The following is a 26,170-nucleotide window of genomic DNA, read 5'->3' as shown; positions in this document are numbered from 1 at the left end:
CCCAGGCCCAGAAGAAATCCAGGGTTGGTGGTAGCCTTGGTGGCCCAGGGACTCTTCACTGTGCACTAGCTGGAGATGAAGGCCAGAGACCCGGCAACTACCCATCACCTTTTTTTTTAAGATATTTTATTTTTATTTTTTATTTTTGTTTTGTTTTTTGTTGTTGTTGGTTTTCCTTTTTTTGGCCCTGCCACGTGGCACGTGGGATCTTAGCTCCCCAGGATCAAACCCGTGCCCCCTGCATTGGAAGCGTGGAGTCTTAACCCCTGGATTACCAGGGAAGTCCCCCCATCGCCCTTCTTACTCATCTCCTCTGAAAGCCTCACTCCACTCCTCAAAAAGTCTGAATTCTGCTCCCTCGCATAAAAATCAATTTATTTCCATGTTTGGTAGGTCAACGCAAATGGTTTTGGCTGAATGATAATAAAAGAATTTTCTTCAAAAACCTCAAAGTTCTCAGAGTAAAAATATAACGCTCTTTGCTGTGATGCCAAGTTATTTGTAAACAACAAACCATCAAATTAAAAAGCTGCCATCAGGTACCTACTATCGATTTTATGCAATCTACAGTACAAATACACACAAACAGCGTTCGGGTTTGAAAAATAACATTCTTTGAAATGCTCCCATCAAGATTTAAGGAACTAGCTGGTGCAGCTTTCCAGGCTAAGCAGTAACACAGCACCCACATACAAAAGTGAAGAAATAAAGAAAAGCAAGAGCTCTTATCACCATCTCCAACAACTGAAAGCAGTCAAAAATTCCAGTTTGTGGAGAAAGGTTCTACTTGGAATAATCTAGAAAGCTCCTGAGGAATAATTAGCATTTCCTAGAGAGCAAATTTGTTTTTCAAGCAGACTAAATAACTTCACAAAACCATAGAACCAAGCTGAACTGCTTTGTAGCAGGATTGACAGTTCCTCAAGAAACTCACTTAATTATACTCTATAACACCTTATAAAAATTTCTAAATAATTTAGTGACTTTTTAAAAAAAGTTATGTTGAAATTATCTAGTTTTCCAAAATTTTAAGGTTCAGAGCACAGATTTAAAAATCCATCATGCTTCAAGAGCTTTCAATTTTTAGTCTACAAAAAACACAATGAGAGAAAGAAGTCCTTGCAGCTTAAAAAACACACGATTGAAATAATACACTACTGAAAACGTGTAGAACAAAAAGAAAGTAACAGATAACCCAACATCAGTTAAGAAGACACAGATTTTTGTTTTGGGCAGTTCCACCAACCAGAGTTTTACATTTCTATTCTATACTACCTACATGCTAGTTACGAAAAATATATGCGAACTCCCAGAACGCACACAGTACCCCAGAAAACCTCAGCCCACGTGGACAGCTGCCTGAGCCTCCAGCTTTGGATAGGTGAGGATGGGGGGTCCCGGGCAGGGATTGTAGTCTGTGTTCTGGTCGTGGGTACGGTGGATGAGGTCGGGACACTGGGGTCATGGACTGAGATCCAGCCGGGATGATGGGGTCTGGGTCTGGTTCTGGTCGTAGGAAGAACGAGCCCAGATGTCGGGATCTAGGTCCTGGTTGGGAAGATGGACAAGAGCTTGGGGTCGGAATGGGGCTCCGAGTCTGGGTCCTGACTGTGTCCTACTCGTGGCTAGGTCCAGGCGGGGATCGCTGGCCGGGGACTGGGTCCTGTAGCTGGAGGCAGCAGATCCCGGGGGGTGGTCAGGACCCAAATCTGGGTCCTCCTGGTCGTAGGTGGGGGTAGGGGGTCGTGGATCGCGAGTCGGTGGTCCGGGTCGTGGTCGGGGTTCGGGTCCCGCCGGCCAGGCCGCACCCCCGCCCGCCCGCCCCCCCGGCCCGGGCCCCACTCACACGCGCGGTAGCTGCAGTGGCGGCGCCCCGCGCCTTTGGAACACGCCGTCCACGAACACGCCATTCTTGCCGAGGCAGCGCAGGTAGAAGTCGCCGCCCGCGTCGGGCCCGGGCTGCGCCGACGGCTCCGGGGCCGCCCCGCCATGGCCGCCGCCGCCCGGGGGCGTGAAGATCTCGAGGTGGCGCCGCGAGATGAAGCTCGAGTGGCCCATGCTCACGTCCACCGAGCCCTGCGACGAGTTGCGCCCGATGGTCACCGAGCGCTTCTTCATCAGGTACTCGAACTCGCGGCCCTCGAGGCGCGCCACGGCCCAGCCGCCCGGCGGGGACCCGCCGCCCGCGCCCCCGCCGCCCCCGGCGCCGCCGCCCGCGGGAGGCCCGCCCGCGCCCGGGAGCGCCGCGGCCGCCGCCATGGGCCTGCGAGGGCCCGGGCCGCCTTCCGCCGCCGCCACGGAGCTGAGGGCCGAGCGAGGCCGCCGGCCGGCGAGCGACGAGCGGCGGCGAGGGGCGGGACACGCGCGGCGCGCCGCGGGCCGGCGCCGGGCCCGTGACTGACGGCGGCACCCGCCTATAGCGGCGGTGCACGGCAGTGGGGCTACCAGAGGCTGGCCAATGGCGAGGCACGCCGGCCGTGCGCCCGCACGACGGCCGCGGCGCCCGACGCAGGCGCGGCTTCTGGCGGTCTGGAAAACCCGGTACGGAGCTGGGCGGCCGTGGAGCCGCCGAGCCGACGCACGGCGCCGCGCCGAGCGGGGAACCGGGACGGGGCGGGGGCCGGGCCGGGGTCAAGGTCGGCGGGGGCAGGTGGCGGGGGCCCGCACACTCTGCACCCGGCCCCGTGCTTTGCCGCTGCCGTCACGCGCGCATCCTCAAGCGTGGCCGGAGCCTGCCTCGTGTTAGCAGCCGAAATCCACGCGTTTCCACGGTTGCAGTGGCTGTGAGACCCCACCGTGAGTGTCTGCGGGCCGACGAGGAGGGAGAGAAGAGTGGGGAGAGTCCACGGGGGCAGGGGGAGGGTCCTCCGGGAGGAGAGTGGGGAGGGCCCGCTGGGAGGGTCCAGGGGAGCGTGGGGAGGGGGCTAGGGGAGGGGCGCAGGAGCGCAGGCCAGCGTCCCGACGCCGTGGGCCTGGAGTGAGCGGGAAGCTTTCGAGGGCCGCAGGCAGGTCGGGCTCCGGTGGCAGAGCCCGGCACTTGGGGTTCTCTGTGTAAAAACCCATTCTAAAGAAATGGAAATTAACGTGCCCCTCTGAATGCGACATCTGTCTGTCTCATTTGCCGTAGATGTGTTTGCGGTTATAGTATAAACCCCCAGGGGTTAACACTGCTTTGAACCATAAGCGTGGCAGAATCTCCTAGACAGAAGAAAAGTAGTTTCGTTAAATACTTATACGTGGGAGAGATTTTAGGTGGTGTTGAGACAAGAATGGAAGTATTGGGTTTGGCCAATGAGTTCGTTCGGGTTTTCCGGGGAAAACCCGAACGAACTTTTTGGCCAACCCATAATAAGTAGGGAACCTTTCATTTTCAAACGAAACACAGTCGATCAAAAGAAAGAGCATCCCATCAGGTATAACTGATGTTTTCAACCCAGTTGTCAAAGTGACCAGTGTGTTGTCCCGAGGTCCTGGTGCTCTGGTGGGGGACAACCACCACTCTACCTGGCATTCGGAAGCTTCCTTGTGATAAAGTAACTGACTGTGTTCGGAGTATGTGCTGTGTGCTGTTGAACTTATGTAAGGCCGCTCACTGGAAACGTTCACTTGCTTTTCACATTTTTTCGTCAACTCAGAGTGTCCACCGCATGCAGGGAACCCAGGCCTATAGGTATAAAGAGGGTGAGTTTGTCCCATTGAACTGATGTGTCTCAACAATGTCCCTCCTATGTAGACACAAGGCCCCTTGATGAAAAGATGGACAATGCCAGGCAAGTGGAAATGGTAACAACCACACGGTTCTGAGAAGGAAACAGGTCACCGACACTGGGATAGTCAGAAAAGGCTCCAGGGCAGAGGGGGCTTGTACCGGCCCTTCCATCCGTTCCGAGTGCTCAGTAAGCACCCGTTGTATACCAGTCACAGGCCAGGGTTGGACAGAGAGCAGTGAGCAGACCCGGCAGCCACGTCCCATCAGCACGTGTGAAAGAAGGGGCCAAAAGGAAGCAGCACGCAAGATCCATTGAGACAGGGGAAGAGCCCCAGGCGATGCTCTCGGGGTTCAGCAGCATCGCTGCTCTTTACATTGAGCAGCTGAAGGCGGAGATGTGGAGGAGACACACCCCACCCAAAGGGCTTACAAACCTTTGTTCTCTCATCTGGGGGTGTGTCCATGCTGGACACAGGTGCAGGAAGAGAGCGAGACCACAGGGCACCTGCCTGGTGGGGCACCTGCCTGGTGGTGCTTACGGAGGACCCACAGTGCACATGTGAACACATATAGGCACAGCCAAGGAGCAGCACATAGAGCAGAGTGAGAGGTCTGAGAGGCGGGCAGGAGGGCCGGAGGAGGAGGATACCTCTGACCTGAGGCCTGAAGGACATGAGCCAGGGCCACGGTGACCTCTGGGCAAAGAGCAAGGGCAGTGGCCCAGAGGCAGGAGTACTATATGCTCCGTGTGTCAGGGGCGGGGGTGGGGGGCCCTGCATGAGGGGAGAGACAGCCAGGGAGCAGTTCAGAGGCTGCTGCTCCATGGGGCCCTCAGCACCTGAGAGGGGAAACCACTGGGCATTTCAAGCAATGAGCAACATGATCCAATTTAACTTTTACAAAGATCAACCTTTCTGCTGTGTGGGACAAAACTGAAAACAGGGAGGCCCATTTGTGTCTCTTATAATGATTCAGGCTACAGAAAAGGGTAGCTGGACTCATGATCCTCAAAGCTTTTTGCGTAAGTACCCAACAAACTAGTTCTGTGAAAATTTGTAAGCTTACACATTTAAGATAATAGCAGAAATTTCCATCATGTTTAAATAGTTGCAATAGATGCAATTTCCCAAATGTTAGAAACATTGCCTTTTAAAATAAAATCATGGAGACTTCCCTGGCGGTCCAGTGGTTAAGACTCTGTGCTTCTACTGCAGGGGGCACAGGTTCGATCCCTGGTTGGGGAACTAAGATCCCATAGGCCACACGGTGCAGCCAAAAAAATTTTTTTAATAAAATAAAATCATGACATCATTCCTTAAATGTATCAAATGGATCCTGAATGTCACTGTAGTTTGAAACCCACTGTCGTATGTTTTATAAACATATATGTAATTTCTTGGTTAACGGTTAGGAGTTGTATTAAAACTTCTTTTCCTAAACTCAAATCCCCCTGCGATTTTAGTTCTAAATACAGCAAGTGTCTATACTTGAACATTATTTATTTATTTATTTATTTTTGGCTGCACTGGGTCTTCGTTGTGGTGTGTGGGCTCTTTGTTGTGGGCTCCTCTCTAGTTGCCATGTGCGGGCTGCTTTCTAGTTGTGACACGCGTGTTTAGTTGCCCCACGGTATGTGGGATCTTAGTTCCCAGACCAGGGATCAAACCCACGTCCCCTGCATTAGAAGGCAGATTCTTAACCACTGGACCACCAGGGAAGTCCCTGAACATAATTTATTGATGACCCTATTTTTATGCCTGGAGAGAGAGAGAGATTCATATATACATACATATTTTTAATTTGCAGTTTGCTGTGAATTTGTCTCATGATAAAAATACTTCTCCTGGGGACTTCCCTGGCGGTCCAGTGGTTAAGACTTCGCCTTCCAATGCAGGGGGTGCGGGTTTGACCTCTGGTCAGGGAGCTAAGATCCCACATGCCTCACAGCCAAAAAACCAAAACATAAAACAGAAGCAATATTGTAACAAATTCAATGAAGACTTTAAAAATGGTCCACATCAAGGGGCTTCCCTGGTGGCGCAGTGGTTGAGAATCTGCCTGCCAATGCAGGGCACACGGGTTCGAGCCCTGGTCTGGGAAGATCCCACATACCGCGGAGCAACTTAGCCCGTGAGCCACAATTACTGAGCCTGCGCGTCTGGAGCCTGTGCTCCGCAACGGGAGAGGCCGCAACAATGAGAGGCCCGCGCACCGTGATGAAGAGTGGCCCCCACTCACCGCAACGGGAGAAAGCCCTCGCACAGAAACGAAGACCCAACACAGCCAAAAATAAATAAATTAATTAATTAATTAAAAAAAAAAATGGTTCACATCAAAAAAAAAAATTCAAGTTTTTTGTTTTTTTTGAGGATGACATCTTTTAATTATTTAAATTTTTTTTTGGCTGTGTTGAGTCTTTGTTTCTGTGCGAGGGCTTTCTCTAGTTGTGGCAAGCGGGGGCCACTCTTCATCGCGGTGTGTGGGCCTCTCACTATGGCGGCCTCTCTTGTTGTGGAGCACAGGCTCCAGACGCGCAGGCTCAGTAGTTGTGGCTCACGGGCCTAGTTGCTCCGCAGCATGTGGGATCTTCCCAGACCAGGGCTCGAACCTACGTCCCCTGCATTGGCAGGCAGATTCTCAACCACTACGCCACCAGGGAAGCCCCCAAAATTCAAGTTTTGATTAAGACTAAAGATTTGAATTATATTGGAGATTTGTCTCAATAATGTCTAAGGCTTTTTTCCCCCTAACAATTAGTCCATATATCCAGTGATGAGAATTACTAGAATGAGGCAGGGTACAGAATCGGTATTATCCCTATTTTTTTCATAAATGTATGCACATAAGTAAACAGAACTGGGGGAAGTTTTACTAAAGCAACCTAACTGTTCTTTGAACCTCTTCTGTCTGCAGGTCCTACATGAGAGCTGAACAGAGATTGCAGAGGTCCTGCAGGACTGGGAGATGTTGAAGCAAAGAGAAGAGATCTTGGTGCAGCCCAAGCAACCAGCTGGGACACCAGAAAGGCCACACCCTAGAAGACTGAATATAGCTGAAGAGAGGAAGTTTCAACTCAAAGTCACATCACTAGAAATCATCTGAATCAAAACACAGGAAAAGGGACTTCCCTGGTGGCACAGTGGTTAAGAATCTGCCTGCCAATGCAGGGGACACAGGTTTGAGCCCTGGTCTGGGAAGATCCCACATGCCACGGAGCAACTAAGCCCGTGTGCCACAACTACTGAGCCTACATGCCACAACTACTGAAGCCCACGTGCCTAGAGCCCGTGCTCCACAACAAGAGAAGCCACTGCAATGAGAAGCACACGCACCGCAATGAAGAGTAGCCCCTGGGCTTCCCTGGTGGGGCAGTGGTTGAGAATCTGCCTGCCGATGCAGGGGACACGGGTTCAAGCCCTGGTCTGGGAAGATCCCACATGCTGCGGAGCAACTAGGCCCATGAGCCACAACTACTGAGCCTGCGCGTCTGGAGCTTGTGCTCCGCAACAAGAGAGGCCGCGACAGTGAGAGGCCCGCGCACCGCGATGAAGCGTGGCCCCCGCTCGCCGCAACTAGAGAAAGCCCTCGCACAGAAATGAAGACCCAACACAGCCAAAAATAAATAAATAAATAAAATTTAAAAAAAGAGTAGCCCCTGCTCACAACTGGAGAAAGCCCACGCACAGCAACAAAGACCCAGCGCAGCCAAAAATAAATAAATAAACATTTAAAAAATGAAAATAAGGAAAAAAGATAACAGAAAAGAGTATTAGAGACCCATGACAAGATCAGAAAGGTCTAATGTACATGAAATTGGACTCTCAAAAGGAAGGAAAAAGAAATGGAACAGAAGAAAATTCTTTTTTTTAATTTATTTCTGGCTGCGTTGGGTCTTCGTTGCTGTGCGCGGGCTTTCTCTAGTTGCAGCAAGTGGGGGCTACTCTTCGTTGCAGTGCGCGGGCTCCTCCTGCAGTGGCTTCTCTTGTTGCAAAGCATGGGCTGTCGGCATGTGGGCTCAGTAGTTGTGGCTCGTGGGCTTAGTTGCTCCATGGCATGTGGTATCTTCCCGGACCAGGGCTCGAACCCACGTCCCCTGCATTGGCAGGCAGATTCTTAACCACTGCGCCACCAGAGAAGCCCCCAGAAGAAATTTTTAAAGAGAGAATGTGTACAGATTTTACAAATTGGTGAGAATATACCAACCCACAGATCCAAAAAGGTTAGCAAAAATAATATATAAAATATATATTAACATACATAATATATATTCCAAAAATACAATAGAGGAGATGAAACAAAATTTTTAAAATACATGAATAATTTAGTAGAAGGCAAAAGAGAAGGAATAAAGGGCAGATGGAACAGATACACAACAGCAAGGTGGTGGCTTTAAACCCAACCATGTCAATCATTACATTAAATGTAAATGTATAGAAAACTACAATTAGAAGTCGGAGACTTTAGAATTCCCTGGCATCCCAGTGGTTAGGACTCAGTGCTTTCACTGCTGTGGCCCCAGGTTCAGTCCCTGGTTGGGGAACTAAGATCCGGCAAGTCGAGCAGTGCAGCCAAAGAAGAAAGAAGTTGGAGACTTTAGACTGAAGTGGAAAAAAAAACCCCACCTAACGTAAATGAGTTTACAAAATCGATATAATAACATAACTGCCTAATGTTCAAAGCAAAAATTGACAGAACCGAAAGGAAAAATAACCCACTAATAGAGTTTGAGATTTTAACACGTTGCTATGTAATTAATGGAACAAGCAGGCAAAAAAGTCAGTAAGGATGATTTAAATACTTATTAACTAAGCCAGTTACACTCCATAAAAATGATTATGTACCCGCACCATCAAAACTGCAGTGGTCCAGCCACATTGTGTGCCAGCAGAGTAAGAAGGCACCGGGGAGAAGTCTCAGATTTCCACTTGGGTCTTTCCACTAACTGATGAGTGGTGTGGCCTGGGTCCCACCGTCTTGTCCACATTCTCAGTTTCCTCACCTGCAAGATGAGCCACGGCACGGGCTGCTCTCAGAAGCCTCTTCCAGCTCTAACCCTCCATTCTAAGGATGCTCTAGGGGCTACCCCAGGATGCTACCCCACTTGAAAACCCTCTTTCTAGAATAAAACGAGATTCAAACAAGGCCTGACACCTCCAGTGTTTATGTTGGGGCTGTCCTGACGGAACCTGCTATCAAAATTACCTGTGATTCAGTTAACAAACTCTTGTGCAGCATTCTCTGCATGCCAGGTACTGCTCTAAGGACTCTGTCTCAGCTGCTCCATCTCAGCCTGAGATACTGGCTCAGGCCATCCTCACGATACACCTCTAGTTGATGGATGCTCTGACTGCCCACATATTACTCCTCGGAGGCACAGAGAGGTTGAATAACTTGCCCATGTCAGCACACCGGTCTGTTCTTTATCACTTCACTGGAGAAGCAAAAATAAGGCTTCCTGTGTGCCACTCACAATAAAGAGGGTGCATATTGATGATATAATAATCATGAATTTTGATACTCTAAGAAACAAAAATTCAGAGTAAACTCCAGCACTGCAACTGGTGTCATTTAACAAAATGATATGTGATGAGAACAACTTGTGATGAGAAGTCCTGTGATCTTGAGAATGTAACACCAGGTTTCATAACTTTTCCTAGTAAAAAACCTTCAGAAGCTCATGGTTAGACACCAGATGGAAGCCAGACCCAACAGTCTGTGTTTCCTCCTTGTCCAGCTCCTGCCCAACTTTCCCCATTTCTTCCCACTGCACCCAGGTGGCATGGAGGACCTGTATATCAGCTGCCTGCACTCAGCACTCTCCTCCCACCTATCCAATTCCCTCTCCCTGCACAAAGTATTCCAGTGCTGCAGCAACTCTGCTAGGTTCTCCAGGGCCCCGGACTTCCTAACTTGTGTGTTCTGTGACACTTAGTAACATACTGCCTACCTTGCGTTGTTACTTACTTTCCATACTGTTACTTTTCACTAGTGTGTGGTGTATGTCTTGTCTCCCTGACTCTGTTACTGCAAACTTTGAGCTGCCACTCTCAGAGACAGGCATTCAGCGCCCAGCTGCCTCAGGAAATCATGCAGCTCTATCCATCTGACTGGGCTGCCAGGTGCTGCTTTCAGCTCTGTCCTTGGCTATGGGTACCCTATTCATTTTGACAAGATGGAAGCAGCACTTTGAATTGCATGGAAAAAAAATGTACAGAGAGGAGACAAATATTCTAATTTTGGCCAAGCTTTCAGAGGAAATATAAGGTATGTTCATTAAAGTATGGCCCTGCTGGTAATCAGTACTGGAAATTCAAAAGGTATTATCGTGGATAAAAGATAAATTTCACATTTCTGGTTCTCTTTACAGAAAACACAAATACCACGGAGTAAATAAGTCATAGTATCATAAACTTTTTGCTACCCAGGATTCTGAGACGAATGAAATGTTACATTTGATCACACATCCTCGGCTCTGAGGCAGGAATATGGCTGTTCCTATGTTCCTACCTCAGCATCATAGAGCTGGCAGGTAGTAGGTATTTCATATATTTGTCAAACCACGGAGCTGAATTGAGGTCCACTTGATAAAGAAATCCAAATTTATCATATGATGATATCACTTATATGCTAAATCTAAAATATGACACAAATGAACTTATCTACGAAACAAACAGAGTCACAGACATAGAGAACAGACTTGTGGTTGCCAACGGGGAGGGAGGAGTGGGGAAGGAAGGGTTGGAAGTTTGAGGTCAGCAGATGCAAACTATTATATATATAATGGATAAACAACAAGGTCCTACTGTATAGCACGGGGAACTATATTCCATGTCCTGTGATAAACCATAATGGAAAAGAATAAGAAAAAGAATGTATATATGTATAACTGAATCACTTTGCTGTACAGCAGAAATTAACACAACATTGTAAATCAACTATACTTCAATAAAATAAATTTTAAAAAATTTATCATATGACTGTGAAGTTTCAAATAGTTGTGATACAGTCACAACAACCTGACATCAAAACCTTACTGACGTGACTTTTCTTGACAATTCAGGAGGCATTTCATGATCTCACGGTGCCCATGATCATAATTACAAATACCGTTTTTTCACTGGCATGCTATATGTGGAAAAGTACCTGCCAACGTGGAGTTCATCCTGATTGGTTTGGTTAACTATATTGGTATACATCATTAAACAAAAGTAATGTATTCTTTTTTTTTTTTTTTTAATTTATTTATTAATTAATTTATTAATTTATTTATGGCTGTGTTGGGTCTTCGTTTCTGTGCGAGGGCTTTCTCTAGTTGCGGCAAGCGGGGGCCACTCTTCATCGCGGTGCGCGGGCCTCTCACTATCGCGGCCTCTCTTGTTGCGGAGCACAGGCTCCAGACGCGCAGGCTCAGTAGTTGTGGCTCACGGGCTTAGTCGCTCCGCGGCATGTGGGATCTTCCAGACCAGGGCTCTAACCCGCGTCCCCTGCATTGGCAGGCAGATTCTCAACCACTGCGCCACCAGGGAAGCCCAGTAATGTATTCTTGAATATTGATTTGCTAAGTTGGTTATATGGCCCAATTGATCTATAGAGTCAATATCATCCCAATCAAATCCCCAGCTAGCTTGCTTGTAGGAATTTACAAGCTGATTCTAATATTCATATGGAAGTGCAAAGGATCAAAATGATCTTGAAAAAGAAGAACTAAGTTTGAAGGATTTACAGCTATATTAATATAAATTAAAATAAAGCTGTAATAACCAAGTGAATATAAGATGCCTTCTCTAATTCAGCCTTTAATGAAAAGCTAATCAAATACAGTATAGCTATAGTAATCAAATCAACATAAAACTATACTAATTAAAATTGTGTGCTACTGGTGTAAGAGTAGACAAATCAGTGGAACACAATAAAAAGTCCAGAGATAGACCTCCACATATAGAATCAATTGATTTTCAACAGAGGTGCTGAAGTTACTCAATAGGGAAAGGGCAGTGTGACATAATATATACCTGGCCTGTGCCCCTGGTTCCTGACACAGAGCTCCTAAATCCCTTGGAATTTCCTGGGTGATAGGAGCATCTTTTGTTCTAATGAGGCAACTCTGGGTGGGCTCCTGGATGGGGGCTGGTCACCAGAAAGACCGAGCCAGGGTTAGAAGTGGAAGTTTTAGCCCCACCCCCATCCTCTGGGAGAGGGGCTGGAGATTGAGTTAATAATTAATCATGACTATATGATGAAACTTCCATAAAAGTTTCTAAACTATGGGGTTCAGAGAGCTCCCAGGTTAGTGAACACATGCATGTGACAGGAGGGTGGTACTTCAACCTCACACAGGCAGAAGCTCCATTTAAGACCCTTCTGGAACTCTCATACATTGTTTACGGTAAGAACATACAATGATGCAGCCACTTTGAAGAATGGTCTGACAGTTCCTCAAAAGGTTAAACATAGAGCTACCACATGACCCTGCAATTCTACTTCTAGACATATACCCAAGAGAAATGAAAAAGTATGCCCATACAGAAAACTGTACATGAATGTTCATAACAGAATTATTCATAATGGCCAAAAAGTCAAAACAACTAAAATGTCCATCAACTGAAAAATGGACAAATAAAGTGTGGTATATGGGGACTTCCCTGGTGGTGCAGTGAATAAGAATCCACCTGCCAATGCAGGGGACACGGGGTTCGAGCCCTGGTCCGGGAAGATCCCACACGCCGCAGAGCAACTAAGCCTGTGTGCCACAACTACTGAGCCCACGCACCACAACTACTGAAGCCCGCGTGCGTAGAGCATGTGCTCCGCAACAAGAGAAGCCACCGCAATGAGAAGCCTGCACACTGCAACGAAGAGTAGCCCCTGCTCACCACAACTAGAGAAAGCCCGGGAAAAAAAATTATTTTTTTAATTATTAAAAATTTTTAAAATGTGGTGTATCTATACAATGCAGAATTACTTGAAACCAAAAATTTAAATAGTAATACATGCTACAACATGGATAAACTTTGAAAACGTTATGCTAAGTAAAAGAAGCCAGTCACAAAAGACCTCATATTATATGGTTTAGGAAGTCTACTCAATAAACAATGCTGGAATAACTGGATATCTGAATAATTGTAACAACCACAAATGAGAACTCTGACCCGTATCCTACACCATACAGAAAAATTAATTTGAGATGGATCATAGAGTTCTATGTAAAAGCTGAAACTATCAAGCTTCCAAAAAGAAAACATAGGAAACTATCCTTGTCTTTTGGGTCTCAGCACCCCAAACATGAAAACCATACAAGGAAAAAAATTGTTTAAATTAGAGTTATGGGGCTTCCTTGGTGGCACAGTGGTTGAGAATCTGCCTGCCAATGCGGGGGACACGGGTTCGAGCCCTGGTCTGGGAAGATCCCACATGCCGTGGAGCGACTAGGCCCGTGAGCCACAATTGCTGAGCCTGCACGTCTGGAGCCTGTGCTCCGCAACAAGAGAGGCCGCGATAGTGAGAGGCCTGCGCACCGCGATGAAGAGTGGCCCCCGCTTGCCGCAACTAGAGCAAGCCCTCGCACAGAAACGAAGACCCAACACAGCCAAAAATAAATAAAATTAAAAAAAAATTAGAGTTATGAAAAAATAAATAGGCAAGAGGCTTGAACAGCTACTTCACAAGAGAAGACATGTGAATGATCAATATACACATGGAGAGATGTTTGGCATCACTAGTCATCAGGGAAACGCAGATTAAAACCACGAGGTACCGGAAGAATGGCTAAAATTTGTAAGACCAACCTTTCTAAGTGCAGACAATGATGTGAAGCAACAAGAACTCTCGTACGCTGTCGGTGGGAATATAAAGTTGGTACCACCACTCGGCAAGAAAGCCTGGCAGCTTCTTACATAAAGTCTTACAAACACACACACACACACACACACACACACACACACATCCCTACCACGTATGTGTAGATGCAACCATTGCACTCATAGGTACTTACCCAAGAGAAAAGAAAGCAGATGCCTGCAAAATTGCTTGTCCAAGAATGTTCATAGCAGCTTTACTCGTAATAACCAAAAGCTGAAACAACCGGAGTGTCTTCAGCAGGCAAGTGAGAAACAGATGTACGGGATGGGTGCAGCGGGACAGGGGTGCCTCCCCGGATTCCGGGGAGCTGGTGCAGGCTCTCCCAGGCACACCCTTTGGTGCCTCCTAATATAAGCATTTTGTGGAAAGTGTTTTGAGTTTCCACAAAAAGGTCATTCGAATAGAGCAAAGCTGGAAGTGTGGTATCTTCAGACTTGGAGGTTCCAGGTGTAGGAATTTACAAGTTACCAGCACAGCTGTGCTAGGTTGATTCCTGCAGGGTTCAAAACAGAAATCTACACAGCACTGTAATGTACATCAGTGGCAGCCAGCTGAATATTTACTAGGACATCCACACATTAAAGAAATGAAGAGGTGCCAAGACTTCCCTGCTGGCGCAGTGGTTAAGAATCTGCCTGCCAATGCAGGGGACACCCAGGGAAGATCCCACATGCCTTGGGGCAACTAAGCCTGTGCTCCACAACTACTGAAGCCGCGTGCCTAGAGCCCGTGCTCCACAACCACACAAGAGAAGCCACCACAATGAGAAGACCGCACACTGCACTGAAGAGTAGCCCCTGCTCCACGCAACTAGAGAAGAGTAGCCCCCACTCTATGCAACTAGAGAAAGCCCGTGCGGCAACGAAGACCCAACGCAGCCACAAATAAATATATAAATAATAAATTAATTTTTAAAAAAAGAAATGAGGGCTTCCCTGTTGCGCAGTGGTTAAGAATCCGCCTGCCAACGTGGGGGACACGGGTTCGAGCCCTGTTCCGGGAAGATCCCACATGTCATGGAACAACTAAGCCCGTGCGCCACAACTACTGAGCCTGCGCTCTAGAGCCTGTGCTCTGCAACAAGAGAAGCCACCGCAACGAGAAGCCCGCGCACCGCAATGAAGAGTAGCCCCTGCTCGCCACAACTAGAGAAAGCCCGCGTGCAGCAATGAAGACCCAACGCAGCCAAAAATAAATAAATTAATTAATTAAAATAAATAATTAATTTTAAAAATTAAAGAAAGAAATGAAGGGGTGCCAAAATAAATAAATAACATATATATTTTTTTAAAAAGGAATTCCCTTGTGGTCCAGTGGGTAAGACTCCACACTCCCAATGCAGGGCGCCCGGGTTCGATCCCAGGTCCAGGAACTAGACCCCACACGCTGCAACTAAGACCTGGTGCAGCATGCATAAATGAATGAATGAATAAATAAAAAAATAAATATTAAAAAAGAAAAAAGAAATGAAGGGGTGAATCTGCCCAGGTGTGGTAATGGGGATGTGATGTTTGCCCCATGGTCAGCGCTGATCTACCACCTGTTCACCAGGAAAGGCCCAGAACAACACTCTCCCAGCTGCTCATATGAGCTACTCCCACTTCTTAGGATTCTACCCTTTTCCATAATAAGAAACAATAAGCATGTCTCACTTTTGTAATTGCAATTTAAAATTACATTTTAATTAAGGTTGGAAAACATAATTAGATCACATAAAAGTTAAAAATTGGTAAAATGTTTTAAACCCTGTCTGATTTTTGGAAAGAGTGAGTTTTATAGGTGAATAATACACACATTCCTAGTTGAATTTCATTCTAAAAAAATGAGAGCTTCAGGGACTTCCCTGGTGGTCCAGTGGTTAAGAATCTACCTTCCAATGCAGGGGACGTGGGTTTGATCCTTGGTCAAAGAACTAAGATCCCACATGCCACAAATAAGACCCGACCCAGCCGAATAAATATAATAAATTTTTTTTTTAAATGAGAGCTTCAGAGATAAATCTTATAATACCAATTTAAAAAAGAAAATACTGAGAATACCCTTAAATTTGCTGATATTAACTGGACCTGAAAGTGTGTTTCTAATCCTCTTCCACCAAAACCTCTTCTCCAAAGACCTCCCTTCGGAGCTTTGGAAACAGGGGGAGGCATGTTCCCACTCTCTGTACACCTGGGGGCAGGAAGGGGGTCCTTGGGTGTGTCCCTGCATAGTTCTTCACACGTCACAGAAGCCATTACATATGTGGCTATGTGTACAGTAAGTCTCCTAAATACGAACCTTCAAGTTGCAAACTTTCAAAGATTCCAAAGTGCATTCCATCAATGTGAGTGAAATTGCAGCTTGCCCTCTGTCTCCAATTGCTGATGATCCTTCAGCTCTACCATCTCCCACCTCCTCTCCCTCCTCCAGTCAGTAACTCTTCTTGCCTGTTCACTCAATGCCAGCCCCTGTATGCCAGCTGTTCTATTGTACTGTAAGATTAAAAATGTTCTATTTTTTGTGTTTTGTTTTTATGTATTGTGTGAAAAGTATTATAAACCTATTACAGTACAGTACTATATAGCCAACTGTGTTAGTTGGGTACCTAGGCTAACCTGTTCGACTTATGAACAAACTGGACTTACGAACGTGCTCTTGGAATGGAACTCATTCGTACGTAGGGGATTTACTGTACTTACCTCCTGGGTTAAGGCAATGCTCCCAGAAAGGCAGCCCTCAGAATGTGCCCTGGGGCAGGGGGGCCCTGCTCCAGCTGTCTTGTGTGCCTCTGTGCTCTAGGCCACATTTTTTTTAAGATTTATTATTTATTTATTTATTTTTGGCTGCGTCGGGTCTTAGTTGTGGCACTCGGGATCTTCGCTGAGGCATGCAGGCTCTTTGTTGTGGTGTGCGGGCTTCTCTCTAGTTGTGGCGTCCAGGTTTTTCTCTAGTTTAGTTGTGGGGCACAGGCTCCAGGGCGCGTGGGCTTTGTAGCTTGTGGCACACGGGCTCTAGTTGAGGAACGACAGCCCAGTAGTTGCGCACGTGGCCTTGGTTGCCCTGCGGCATGTGGGATCTTAGTTCTCTGACCAAGGATCGAACCCACGTCCCCTGCATTGGAAGGCAGATTCTTTACCACTGGACCACAGGTCACATTTACCTAAGTTTGAGAAGAACACCAGGGATGGCCTGGGAGCGGGGGATGAAGGTGTGAGGCGCGTGCCCCTTGTAGTGACTGGTGTCCCATGGTCAGCCACATGCAGACCCATCTTCGGTTGCCCTTGGCATCGGCCATCCAGCCAAGTCTCCTCCAGGTGACCTTTCTGGATCTCTATGCTGAGGTTAGTGTCCCCCAAAGCCCACATGGAAAACATGCAAAACACAGACAGTAGGACAGACAAGGATTCAATAGCTAAAGGCTATTTCTGAATAGAGGAACTTCTATCGCCTGGACTCAGGGCCCCCAGCCCCAGCCCCACCCAACCTGGGCTGTGGCTTCTCAGAATTTGTCTGGGCATCTCTGGTCCTCCCATCTCCTGAGCTCTAAGCCTCCAGGCTAACTTTGACTCATGGGCTACTCATCGCCCATTCATGCATTCACTCTTTCATTCATTCATTCACTAGCTTGTCCACTCATCAAACATTTCCTATTTCCAGCTTCATGCTGGGCCCAGTGCTGGATGCCCAGGCCCACAGGGAGCAAAGGGGACCTGGGCCCTGCCTTCATCAGGACAGGGAGGGGAGGCAGCCTTGATTCAGCACTCCTCACCTGGACCAGCAGCCCACATTCCCTCACACATGGCCAGCCCCCTTCCCCGGGTCCCCCTCCCCTCACATGCTCACCCAGACACCCAAATGCAAGACCCGGCTCCCATGGCACCTCCATCAGCCGCCCCGGCCACCTGCCATGCCGTGAGAACTGCTCCTCCCTCGAAGTCGCTTGGTACCCACCTGGTTCCCAGCTTGCAGTCTGGGACAGTCATTGCGTACATGTTATCCCAACAGGACTCTGAGCCTGGAATTGGAGCTCCTGATTAGGCTTGGCACTGGCCTGATGCAGAGTTAGTTTGGGAAAGTGACATAATGAGTGAATGATTATTCCAATCACTTACTGTCCATTGGCCCATGCAGAAAACTTCTCTGAGCTTATGTGAAGAACGGAGGACCAAGACGAAAACCTTGCCTCATCCTGCTGGCCCTGGGTTAGGGATGAGAAATAGAGAGGAAGCAGGCAGTCAGAACATGAGCATGGAAGCTGAGGCAACTATTTTGTAGAGAATTCTGATGGTAAACATCAAAGCTAAACATGTCAATTCAACATCGGTGCAGAGCTACATCTGTAGGAGACACTGTGCTTCATTTAGGAAATAAAAAGATGAGAAGGGCTTCCCTGGTGGTGCAGTGGTTGAGAGTCTGCCTGCCAATGCAGGGGACACGGGTTCGAGCCCTGGTCTGGGAAGGTCCCACATGCCGCAAAGCAACTAGGCCCGTGAGCCACAACTACTGAGCCTGTGCATCTGGAGCCTGTGCTCCGCAACAAGAGAGGCCGTGACAGTGAGAGGTCCGCGCACCGCAATGAAGAGTGGCCCCCGCTCACCGCAACTAGAAAAACCCCTTGCACAGAAACGAAGACCCAACACAGCCAAAAATAAATAAATAAATTTATTTAAAAAAAAAAAAGAAAAAAAAAACTATATGGAAAATACTGTCTCATATCTTTAAAAAAAAAAAAAGATGAGAAGACAGGGATCTTGCCTCTAACAAATCAAATACCACAATTTTTCAAAGTGGGCAAAGAAGATTTCTCATGTTGGAGAGCGAGTTACAGAGAAGCAAGGAAAGGCTGGAGGAAACCACGTGGAAACCATGAAGCTGGACTAGAGCTAGGAACGTCAGTATGAACTCATTTCAACCTTCATAGGACACAGCAAAAGGGCCTGAAGAAATGTGTTTTCCTATGATAGAACTCCTTCACACATTCACCTGTAAATCACTGTATGTGGTGTACAGTTATTTTATTTCATAGTCATGGAGCTCAGTACACATAGGGGCAATAAAAAAATGCATTTGAGTTGTACTTGTACTTGCCTTAAATTCAGATTAACTTTGTATACTTTTAAAGAATTACTGATCATATCAAAATTCAAACAGAAGGAAGTATTTTACTGGAAGGGAGGGGAAAAAAAAGAAAAAAAAAAACAAAAGAAAAAGTCTGGTAGAAACTTCAAAATGTCAAAACAAATGTAACACAATGGAAACTAAAAACGATAATGGTCAAAATCATGAAGGGAAAGAATCATGACATCTAAGAAAATATGGGTAATGAAAATGACAACACAGAGATGAAAGGTATTATGAGAGTCAGAACACTCCTAAACAGGAAGCAAAAAACAAACAAAAAAAACAGAAGGAAAAAAAAGCAGAAGGAAGATGATGATAACAGAAAAGAAAACCACAGCCAGTCCACTCAGCAGGACACAGCAGGTGGCCCCACCCACTGATTTTTTACTTCATTGATTACTTCACTAAACCTGTTAGAATGAACACTAATTCCCCCAACCCTGTTTAATGAAAAATTCATTCGTTCAAAATTATGATTCCATTTACAAAGAATCAAGGTACAACAGACAAAAGAGATGCTTCTTAAAACATTTGAAAGTTATTTTTTAACAGGAAAACGGCTACAGGATATTGACTAGCCTATTCCAAGACTAAACATTGCCTGTATTGTTTTGCTTGTGTAGTTTTCAACAAGACAGACATCACTTACATCAGACAGACTTTCACATCAGTGGATGTCTTTAGAACTGTCAAAAATCATGAAGACTGCACAAAGCACAAGAACATGTTTACCTGGGCCACACACAAATCACATAAAAACAGAGTAGGCTCCTTCTGTAAGGAGGTCGGAAACACACAGAACGTATGCGATCCAATTTGTGAAGATGAGGAAGGCAAACATGGAAAGTGTTTTCCATTTCTTCCTGGTCTGACATGAAACACAAATCATGAAATACATGACACAAAGCTCCTAACAAGTCACTGTGAGGCCACCACGGATTAGAGGTGGTTCCCTGCCTCCAGACATACAGGATAGGTTTGGCCAAGTCTGATGGCAACCCTGAAAGAGTATGTAACATCATCAAAAGAATGCAACTCTGGACAATCTTTTCTAAACTATTAATAATAAAAAGCAAAATTTGATTAACCCTGCTAAAGAAAAGACTGAATTATCTATTTACCATATAAAAACAGTATTACCAAATCATTCCCATATGAAGGAGTAATTAAGGTCTGCATTTAAAAATTTAGAAAAAATTGAGACTTCCCTGGTGGTCCATTGGTTAAGACTCCACGCTCCCAATGCAGGGGGCCCGGGTTCCATCCCTGGTCAAGGAACTAGATCCCGCATGCTGCAACTAAAAGAAAAAAAAAGAAAGAAAAAAATATGAGGTGTGTTAGGCAGTTAACTAGTGAAATGTTTTATTTAAAAAAATTTTTTAAATTAATTATTTTATTTTATTTTGGCTGTGTTGGGTCTTCATCACTGCGCGCGGGCTTTCTCTAGTTGCGGCGGGCAGAGCCTACTCTTCGTTGCGGTGCACGGGCTTCTCACTGCAGTGGCTTCTCTTATTGCAGAGCACGGGCTCTAGGCGTTCAGGCTTCAGGAGTTGTGGCCCGCAGGCTCAGTAGTCGTGACTCACAGGCTCTAGAGCTCAGGCTCAGTAGTTGTGGCGCACAGGCTTAGTTGCTCCGCAGCACGTGGGATCTTCCCCAAGCAGGGCTCGAACACGTGTCCCCTGCCTTGGCGGGTGGATTCTTAACCACCGCGCCACCAAGGTAGTCCCAGTGAAATGTTTTAACTGTTTAAAGTTTGTGATATTAATCAGCTGTGTATAATTTGCAGTTTGTTGTGGTTACTTATTCTTATCAACATTCACCTTCGTATCTAATTCCGTATTCTTCTTAAAAAGGGAGCTCCAAACTGCACAAGCTGGAGACCCCACCCATCCTGTGCCCTGCGTGGAGCAGGGCACCTGGGGCCCGACCAGGAGCGCGCAGCGTCTGCACGGCAGGGGCATCAATCAGCGCGGCCCCATGGAGAGGGCAGGCCCGGAGTTCGCCCTGTCCCCAGCGCGGCCACCAGGGTCCCCGACCCACGCCACTAAATGCGAAACGTACGCAACCGCTAGGGGTAGACAGCAGCGCCGCCGCCTGAAGCGGACTTACGCAGGGCACGTGACGGCCCTCCACGTGACCGCGCCCACGTGACCGCCGACGCCGTGCAGAGGGAGGACCCCGGTTCCGCCGAGACCTGGCGAGGTCATGGCTGAGTCTGGGACCGCGTGGCCGCCGTCCACCGCCTCCTTCGGCGACGAGTGGAGCGGGTGCCACGCTTGGCAGTGGGCCCGGGGCCCCGAGTTCGACGGGGCTTAAGGCGGAAAGCGGGGCGGCCTCCTCCCGAGCAATTGGGCACAATTGTCAGCGGGAACGGAGCGCTCCTTCGCTTTGGTCCTGCGCTCTCCCTTCTCAGCTGTGCTGAGGAAACAAATAGGCGCTGACGCGCCTTTCTAGGGCACTGCCTCTGGTGGTGAGGTACTGAAAAGAGAAATCCTTTCCCACGAGCAGAGACCTGTCATTGTAAAGCCCCGTGGTTTGCTGGGAGCGGTGTTGTGATGGATGCGATGACAGTGGGGTGCCCGAATGGAAGCAAATAAGTCCAGGTCCGGAATTAGAGTCTGTTCCGATGTGGCCTCACCCTCAGGTGGCTGGCTGCCCGCTCTGCCCCGCAGCCAATATTGGGATTTAGGGTTGGCCACTAAAACTTGTACGTGGGAGTCAGGCAGGGCAGGCTTAGTGGGAGAGTCTCCTTCCCTGTCCCCACAGTTCGGTCCGACGGTTAAGCAAGCATCACTAGGATGGCTGAAGAAGGAGTCTGACAGGTATCTGCAGGTTACCTAGGCCACCTGGTTCAGCCTTTCCCATAGTAGAGACCTTTGGAAGAGCTTTTGTGTGGAATATGAATCTCTCAAATTCTGGACCCGTTCAGAAAAGTCCATCCCCACACCTCACTGGCAAAGAGCTTTGACCCCAACCCTCCAATGTGGTTTTGTTCAGGCCCTGCCTGAGGCATTGATGAGATGTGCTGCCCAGAGGGCTTCCCCCTGTCTTCTCCCAGTGGCCACCTTTTTGCCTCACATTGTACCTATATGGCTAAATTTATCAGACTCAGACAATATCCTAGACCCGGGTGGTAGAGATTCAGGCTCACGGTACAGCCCTGTGGGTGCATTTCAGGGAGCCTTATCCCCCAAGGCAACTGCCAGTCTGTCTTGATATTCTGAGCCAGGGGCTGCCCCTTGTGCCCCTTGTGCTGGATGTGTCACTAAAGTTGTAGAAGTCCCTGCCTGGTAGCTTTGCCCAGGCCTTTGCTAAAGTTCCTCCCTCATCTTCACTCTCCCATCAGAGCCCTTGGCAATGTGGTTGTACATCTGGATTCTAGTTGTGTTCTGCAGTTCTGGGTGTCTTCTGCTTCCCCTCTAGATCCACCACTACCTTCCTCTTCCCTAAGACCAACAGGAAGCTGGAGGGCAAGAGAGCTGAGTGGCTGCAGCCAATGAGAGGCACTGGTAAGGAGATTAGAGGTTGGGGGAGGGGGGAGAAGGCCTGGGTATTCCTCAGTTCTTCCCTGCCTAGCTGAAGGTCCACAACCTGCTAGGGAAGAAGGCCACAGCTCCTGTTCTCACTGGGTCCAGGAACTCCAGCTTCCAGGCCTTGGGATTCTGACGGCTCAGCGCTGTGGCCAGTGTGGGACTGCATACCATGCCTGTGGCTTCATTTAACCCTGCTTGTAGAAATAGTTCCATGCACCCCAGTGTTCATTGCAGCAGTGTTTACAATAGCCAAGAAATGGAAGCAACCTAAATGTCCATCAACAGATGAATGGGTAAAGAAGATGTGGTACATATATACAATGGAATATTGCTCAGCCATTAAAAAGAATGAAATAATCTCATTTGCAGCAACATGGATGGACCTAGAGATTGTCACACTGAGTGAAGTAAGTCAGACAGATAAAGACAAATATTGCAGAAGCTAAGAAAAATGATACAAATGAACTTATTTATAAAACAGAAACAGACTTAGAGAATGAACTGATGGTTACCAGTGGGGAAGGGTGGTGGGGAGGGATAGTTAGGAAGTTGGGGACTGACATGTACACACTGCTATGTTTAAAACGGATAACCAACAAGGACCTACCATATAGCACAGGGAACTCTGCTCAATATTATGTAACAACCTAAATAGGAAAAGAATTTGAAAAAATAATAGATACATGTATAACTGAATCACTTTGCTGTACACCTGAAACTATCACAACATTGTTATTCAACTATACTCCAATATAAAATAAAAAGTTAAAAAAAAAGAGAAATAGTTCCATGTCCTTTGACTGTCCTGGTGTTCATCGTCTGGCCATAGAACTCCAGCAGTTTCAGTCTCTGTGTTTATTTTTCCTGATGATTCTGTTGGCTTGAGAGAGGAGACACCCTACTATCTGCAACGGCAAGTTCCATGGACACTTTTTACATGAAAAGGTTCAGCACAAATTCAGCGATTTTTTTCCCCCAAAGGATTTATATCCAGAATGTTCTTGGGGGAATAGTTTCTACCTCTTTGAAATGCAAAGTTATTTTTAATTTTTTCTTCAAATTATAAAGCTGAACAGCAAGATTTCATAACACTTTAATTTTAAGCAGTTTTGTATGGATAAAACAGCTTCCTTGGCCATGGGGAAGAAGTAGGTCAAGAGAAGAAGCCGAATTAAAAGGATAGTTTATTGATAATTGGGACAAATTAGGAGTCTTTTTCAAATGATGGGGAGAAACGTTGCTTTTGTTCTTTTCCGAAATCCAACCAGCATCGCTGCAATACAGAACCTGCCACCATTGTCCAAAGACACTCTGGGCTGAAGGTTGTGTTTCTTGACTTTTTTTAAACAGCAGAAAAGGACGTGAATTCAGAGATTTCTCTGGGTAAGAAGTTGAGGGAGGGAGAGCAAACATCCACTTTATTCTTAAAAGGGCACTTGCAGGAGACGCCCTCCCCCCACCCCTTTTCTTTTGTCTTCTGGGCTGTACCCCAGGGAGGCTGTAGGGCTTGTTACAGACAGGCTCAGAGGGAAGGACATTACAGCAGAGTGGCGCAGCGGGAGCGTGCTGGGCCCATAACCCAGAGGTCGATGGATCGAAACCATCCTCTGCTATGAGCTTACATTTTGCCTGCTAGATCTGGCTTTTGGGTTCCCAGCTGTGGGGCAAGGTCGGCCTGTGGACCCTGGTGTCCAGGGGTGGCAACTAGTTCTATGATGTAACGGTTAGCACTCTGGACTCTGAGTCCAGGGATCTGAGTCGAAATCTCAGTGGGACCTGTGGACCCCTTTTGTCCCTTCCCAGGGGCACTTAGGCCAAGGGTGGCCAGCAAAGGGACACAGTGGCATATGGTTCTAAGGCGTAATGGTTAGCTCTCTGGACTTTGAATCCAGAGATCCAAGTTCAAATCTCGGTAGAATCTGCTTTGCCTGTGACCATTTTGTCTCTCTCTCTTGTGTCCCGAGCAGTGGGACACAGGGACATAGTCTGGCACAGGATAGGTGGTAACTCTGAGACCCTGGCAGTCCACCTGATCACTAGTGTTCCCCTTCCCCCCACCCCAGAGGGAGCCACGTTAGGGATTTCCTGATCTCTTTGTTCTTTTTAATGTCCTTCCTCCTGTCCTGCCCCCCAGTTTGGCTTTAAAAAAAGGAGACTAGGGGAATTCCCTGGCGGTCCAGTGGTTGGGACTCCAAGCTTTCACTGGCGAGAGCCCTGGTTCGATTCCTTGGTCAGGGAACTAGGATCCCACAAGCCGCAAACTAGGATCCCACAGCGCGGCCAAAAAAAATTAAAATAAAAAATAAAATAAAAAAAGGAGACCAAAGGGGTTCATACTCTAGTTCTGAGATGTCCCATCATGCACATTTAACCTCTAGAATCCCATGTCAGGGCAGACAATTACTTAATCTTCTCCACTGACGAGCTTTTAGTGCGGACTGTTTACTCTTCATGCCAACGCAGAAAAGGGTGCATTCAGGTACTGCCCATTGGGCCCCTGGGCAGCTACTGTCGTAGGAAATGCTCTTGAGAGTGACAGTGCCCACAAGTGCACCTGCTCTTCTCATTGACACCAATACTTCATAGGTCGTGTGCCCAAGTATATGCTTATGTGTGTATGTGTATATATGTATATGTGCTTATATGCTTACATGTGCATGTCCGTGTACACATGTATATGTGTGTGTGCACATACACATGCCTGTGTATGTATGTGCACACACATATGTACACACGTCAGTGTATATGTATGTGTACACATGCACGTGTATGCGTATATACACGTGTGCATGTGTATATGCATAACACACATACCCGTATGTGTGCACGCATATGTCCATGTATATGTATGCATGGGCATGTGCACATGTATGTATATGTGCACATATAGTTATGCACGTGTATATATGCACACACGTGTATGTACACATATACATGTGTGCACATGTGCATGTATGTGTATGTGAAATTTGATTTCAATTTAAAAATCAGACTTCCGTTCTGGTACCTGCTCTCCTTGTCTTTAAAACGTACGGCTTGAAAATCATTACCTTTCACTCAAAGAACATTGTGCCTAAAAGTTTTCATGAAGCTTGTAAGGAAAGTCTATATAAATCTAATTTAAAAGGAAGTCTTTACAAGGAGACGGTAAGAAAGACAGTTTTTCCTTGAAGAAATCTAGGCTTTTGGCAACTTCAATGTAGCCTTAGAAATACTAGTGCTTTAAGTCACATACAATTCACTACTTGCATGACTCACTGAGTGTAACTACCCTTCACTCTTAGAATGCTGTGCTTGAGTTCTTTCATCAAGCTTTTGGAAACATCCGTGTAAAACTAATGTGGAACACTTTTTACAGGGACATGGAAAAGAAGACACTTTTTCCCAGTTAAAAAGCCAGGCTTTTCACAGCTTCAGTGTAGCCTTAGAAAGACTAGTGCCATGGGTCTCTTATCCAGTACACTACATCTATGACTCAAAAAACCAAAAACAAAAAAACCCCAGAACACATGGCTTATCCTTATTCAGAAAGTCCAGAGGCCAGTCTCTGTCCAAACATGAGACTGTGCTCCCTGCTTCCCAGAACATCAGAGTTGAGGGTTCATTTGCTTTAAATGAATGCTATGTCTGCTGTTGCTGATCAGGAGCAAGGCCAACGCCTGTGTGGAAGGAGGTGGCATCTAAGTACCAAGGTTGGGCCCAAGGTGGGAGCTCACGTTTGGTGGCCAGGTGGCCTCAGGCAAGTGAGCTGCCTGCCTGAGCCGCAGTCCCCTCACCAGGTGAGACACCCCTCACCTGCGTCTGATTGGACTGTGTGAAGACTTGAGGTCTCACTGCAGGCGGTGTGTCCAGAAGCTTCTGTTGCTCAGCTTTGGGCCAGCAGGTGAGGCCACGGAACACCTTTAAGTCAGTGGCAGAACTTAAGAGCCTGTAACAGGCAGTGCCCTTGCCTCACACCCTAGGCCAGCAT

The 26,170-nt window shown here is 47.2% G+C and overlaps 1 protein-coding gene and 1 long non-coding RNA gene across 3 annotated transcripts in view; one reads left to right on the top strand and one right to left on the bottom strand.

The window, feature by feature from the left end:
- FOXK2 (forkhead box K2) overlaps positions 1–2,356 on the bottom strand; it is a 71,079-nt gene extending 68,723 nt beyond the window's left edge. The window contains exon 1 of one of the 2 annotated variants that reach the window (XM_082442058.1): positions 1,847–2,356. In XM_082442058.1, coding sequence (XP_082298184.1) covers positions 1,847–2,259 — 413 coding nt within the window. In that variant the 5' untranslated portion in view covers positions 2,260–2,356. The remainder of the gene's footprint in view (positions 1–1,846) is intronic. The other variant, XM_082442057.1, reaches the window with a different exon arrangement.
- Positions 2,357–2,520: 164 nt separating this feature from the next.
- Positions 2,521–9,258, top strand: LOC309650605. Its single transcript, XR_014257632.1, has 2 exons — positions 2,521–2,796; positions 6,623–9,258. It is a non-coding gene; the product is annotated as an uncharacterized lncRNA (long non-coding RNA).
- The last annotated feature ends 16,912 nt before the right edge of the window (positions 9,259–26,170 follow it).

This window comes from Balaenoptera physalus (genome assembly GCF_965194825.1).
Source record: "Balaenoptera physalus genome assembly, chromosome: 20".
Taxonomy (NCBI): Eukaryota; Metazoa; Chordata; class Mammalia; order Artiodactyla; family Balaenopteridae; genus Balaenoptera; species Balaenoptera physalus.
Note: the sequence above shows the minus strand (reverse complement) of the source record. Positions and strands in the feature narration are given on the sequence as shown.